The sequence below is a fragment of the Nansenia antarctica genome (assembly GCF_963989245.1).
Source record: "Nansenia antarctica genome assembly, chromosome: 5".
NCBI lineage: Eukaryota > Metazoa > Chordata > Actinopteri > Argentiniformes > Microstomatidae > Nansenia > Nansenia antarctica.
Window position 1 is genome coordinate 29,029,149 of NC_137690.1, and position 2,259 is coordinate 29,031,407.

The window sequence follows — 2,259 nt, forward strand, 5'->3', positions numbered from 1 at the left end:
CCTGTAATACTACTTAGACAGGACTATCTGCAGAGCAGGGATGGTGTGGTACACCTTACACAAACACTGCTGTGCAGCAAACCTCCGCAGCCAAACTGGTTTGCACCGGTCTGCTAAAGCCGCATGAAAGGGGGAAACCCGATGAAGATTATCTACGTCAAGCCATGTGTAACTTTACCCCCTTGACATGCCCTTGTTTCATCAGGGAGAGGGCGAGAGAGACAAAGGAATACTCCTCTCTCTGATATTTGTGTTTATTTGGAGAAATTATAGTCCTAGATTACATGACTTAACCATTTCTGTTTAACCACTATTCATTCTCTTCTGCTATTTCAATTTCATATGATAATTACACCTTGATAATCATGGGGTTTTTAGATGGCAAAATGTCAAGAGATCATATCTCTGTTGGCAGGCTTCCCTAAATGTTTATGAAATATGACACATTAATGAGAACAAAAGAACTCCCATGTAGATGGAGAATCATAGTAAATACTGATATTTAGACTGTTTGCTTAGAGATCTGCCATTACATGTGTCATTGTAAACAGTTGTGTTGACCCTCAATTCCAGTGAAGGCAATCACTACCATTATTGACAATATTTATTGTCAATATATTATTGGGTCAACACAACTGTTTACATCTTATGTTATTCTATGACAGACGCATTCAATTAACTTCACTTGAATCTAAAGTTAAGATACAGTATGGTACAATTCAAAATAACCAATGTTTTGGAAATCTATTTTATTGTAATGTGTATTGTATTGGAGACTTTATCCTGTATCATGGAGACTATCATGATTATGTTCCCTGTGTTGCTACTGACATAGAAACAGCAGGCTAAGATGTAGTTGTCATGTGAAATGAAGATGAAGACAAAAGAGGTTATATTTTAAATGTTCAAAATAATTTATTAAAGAAATTGAAAAAAGACATTTCATAAATGCTTAGTGCCATAGTGCTATAACATTGTTGTGTCGAATAAATTAGTGGCCACTAATATAGACAGTTAATAGCAGGTATCACAAAGTGAAACTGATAAGAGAGACAAGGCATGTTTTCACAGGAGCACATGTATTTTCAGGCAGTTTCTTCGGCACCAGTCTCTTGTCACATAATGAATGCACCTATAAGGTGCAATTTAAAGTCACACATTCAAACGAATGTATAGTCAGAAAGAACAAATGACAGTCTCCCTGGATGGGTCTCAAGACAAAGGCCTCTTTATTCCCTTCCATTGATTCTTTCTCCTTCCAGCACGTCGTATCCACACCGACCCGTGCTTTCATCAGGCATGGTGCGCATCGTCCAGGTATGGGTCACACTGTGTTGCCTTCGAAGCCGGAGGCTTGTATCCGCGTCCACGACGTTCCTTGTCCGGTGACCGGTCGGCATCACCCGCCCAGCCGGCCGCTCTGTAAGTGCACTAGACTTCAGCTCTGGCAGAGCCGAGAGAAAACAGGGTCAACGCAGCTTCAGCAGATGTCGAACCATCCCCGCGATCTGGAGGAACTTGTCCTTCTTCCGCTGCTTCAGCGCCATCAGGGCTTTGGCCGTCTCCTGGGGGTCCGTGGTGAAGGAGAAGATGCTTCGCACCCTCTCCTCGGCTTTCATGTCCCCCGTCTTCTGGAACAGCCTCATCACCGAGTCCTGGTTGACGTTCTCGAAGATGTTCGCCACCGCCTTCTTGCGGTGCGCGGTGGCGAACGTGTTCCCGTGGACCGACGGGCTGACACGGCGAGAGTCGGATGATACTACGTAGGCTGACATGATGGTGCCTCTCTCTTCTACCAGTTGTGGTCTCCGAAGCTGCTCTACCAACTCCTTCGACTGGGCTCGTAGTAGGAGGAGGGCACTTGGTCGCTTGAGTGGTGAGAATTGCAGTGAAGAGGGAGAGTGCTGCCTGCGCTATTTATGCGGCTGCTAGGGAGGCTCGTGCTGTCAGGATCCACTAACAGAAGTGACATCACTGGTCGCAACACTCCCGCAGGGAACGCCCTCTCCGTGGCGCGCACAGCCACGCTGCAATATCGAGATGAAGCGGTGGTACAGTAATTATGTATGAGCTGAGCTGAGCTGAACTGCTTACCCCAGTGTGGTGTAATGAAAGGCATAATGCAATCTGTGTGCAAAATCTGTGTAGCCTATGTCTATGTATGGGGGTATTTCGAAAAACTCTATAGTCACACGAAGTTAAGTTTAGAAATAAAAATGCGTAAACATATCCCGCCTAGGTTGGCTATATTCCCATAAT

The 2,259-nt window shown here is 44.8% G+C and overlaps 1 protein-coding gene across 1 annotated transcript; it reads right to left on the reverse strand.

The window, feature by feature from the left end:
* Nucleotides 1–896: 896 nt before the first annotated feature.
* tcima (transcriptional and immune response regulator a) lies at nt 897–1,875 on the reverse strand. The gene has a single exon (XM_080532196.1). The coding sequence runs from the start codon at nt 1,773–1,775 to the stop codon at nt 1,470–1,472; it is 306 nt and encodes a 101-aa protein (XP_080388322.1). The 5' UTR covers nt 1,776–1,875; the 3' UTR covers nt 897–1,469.
* Nucleotides 1,876–2,259: the final 384 nt, after the last annotated feature.

Bases quoted from the DNA above. Each gene is read 5' to 3' on its own strand.
- tcima (XM_080532196.1), bottom strand. From the start codon at position 1,775: ATGTCAGCCTACGTAGTATCATCCGACTCTCGCCGTGTCAGCCCGTCG.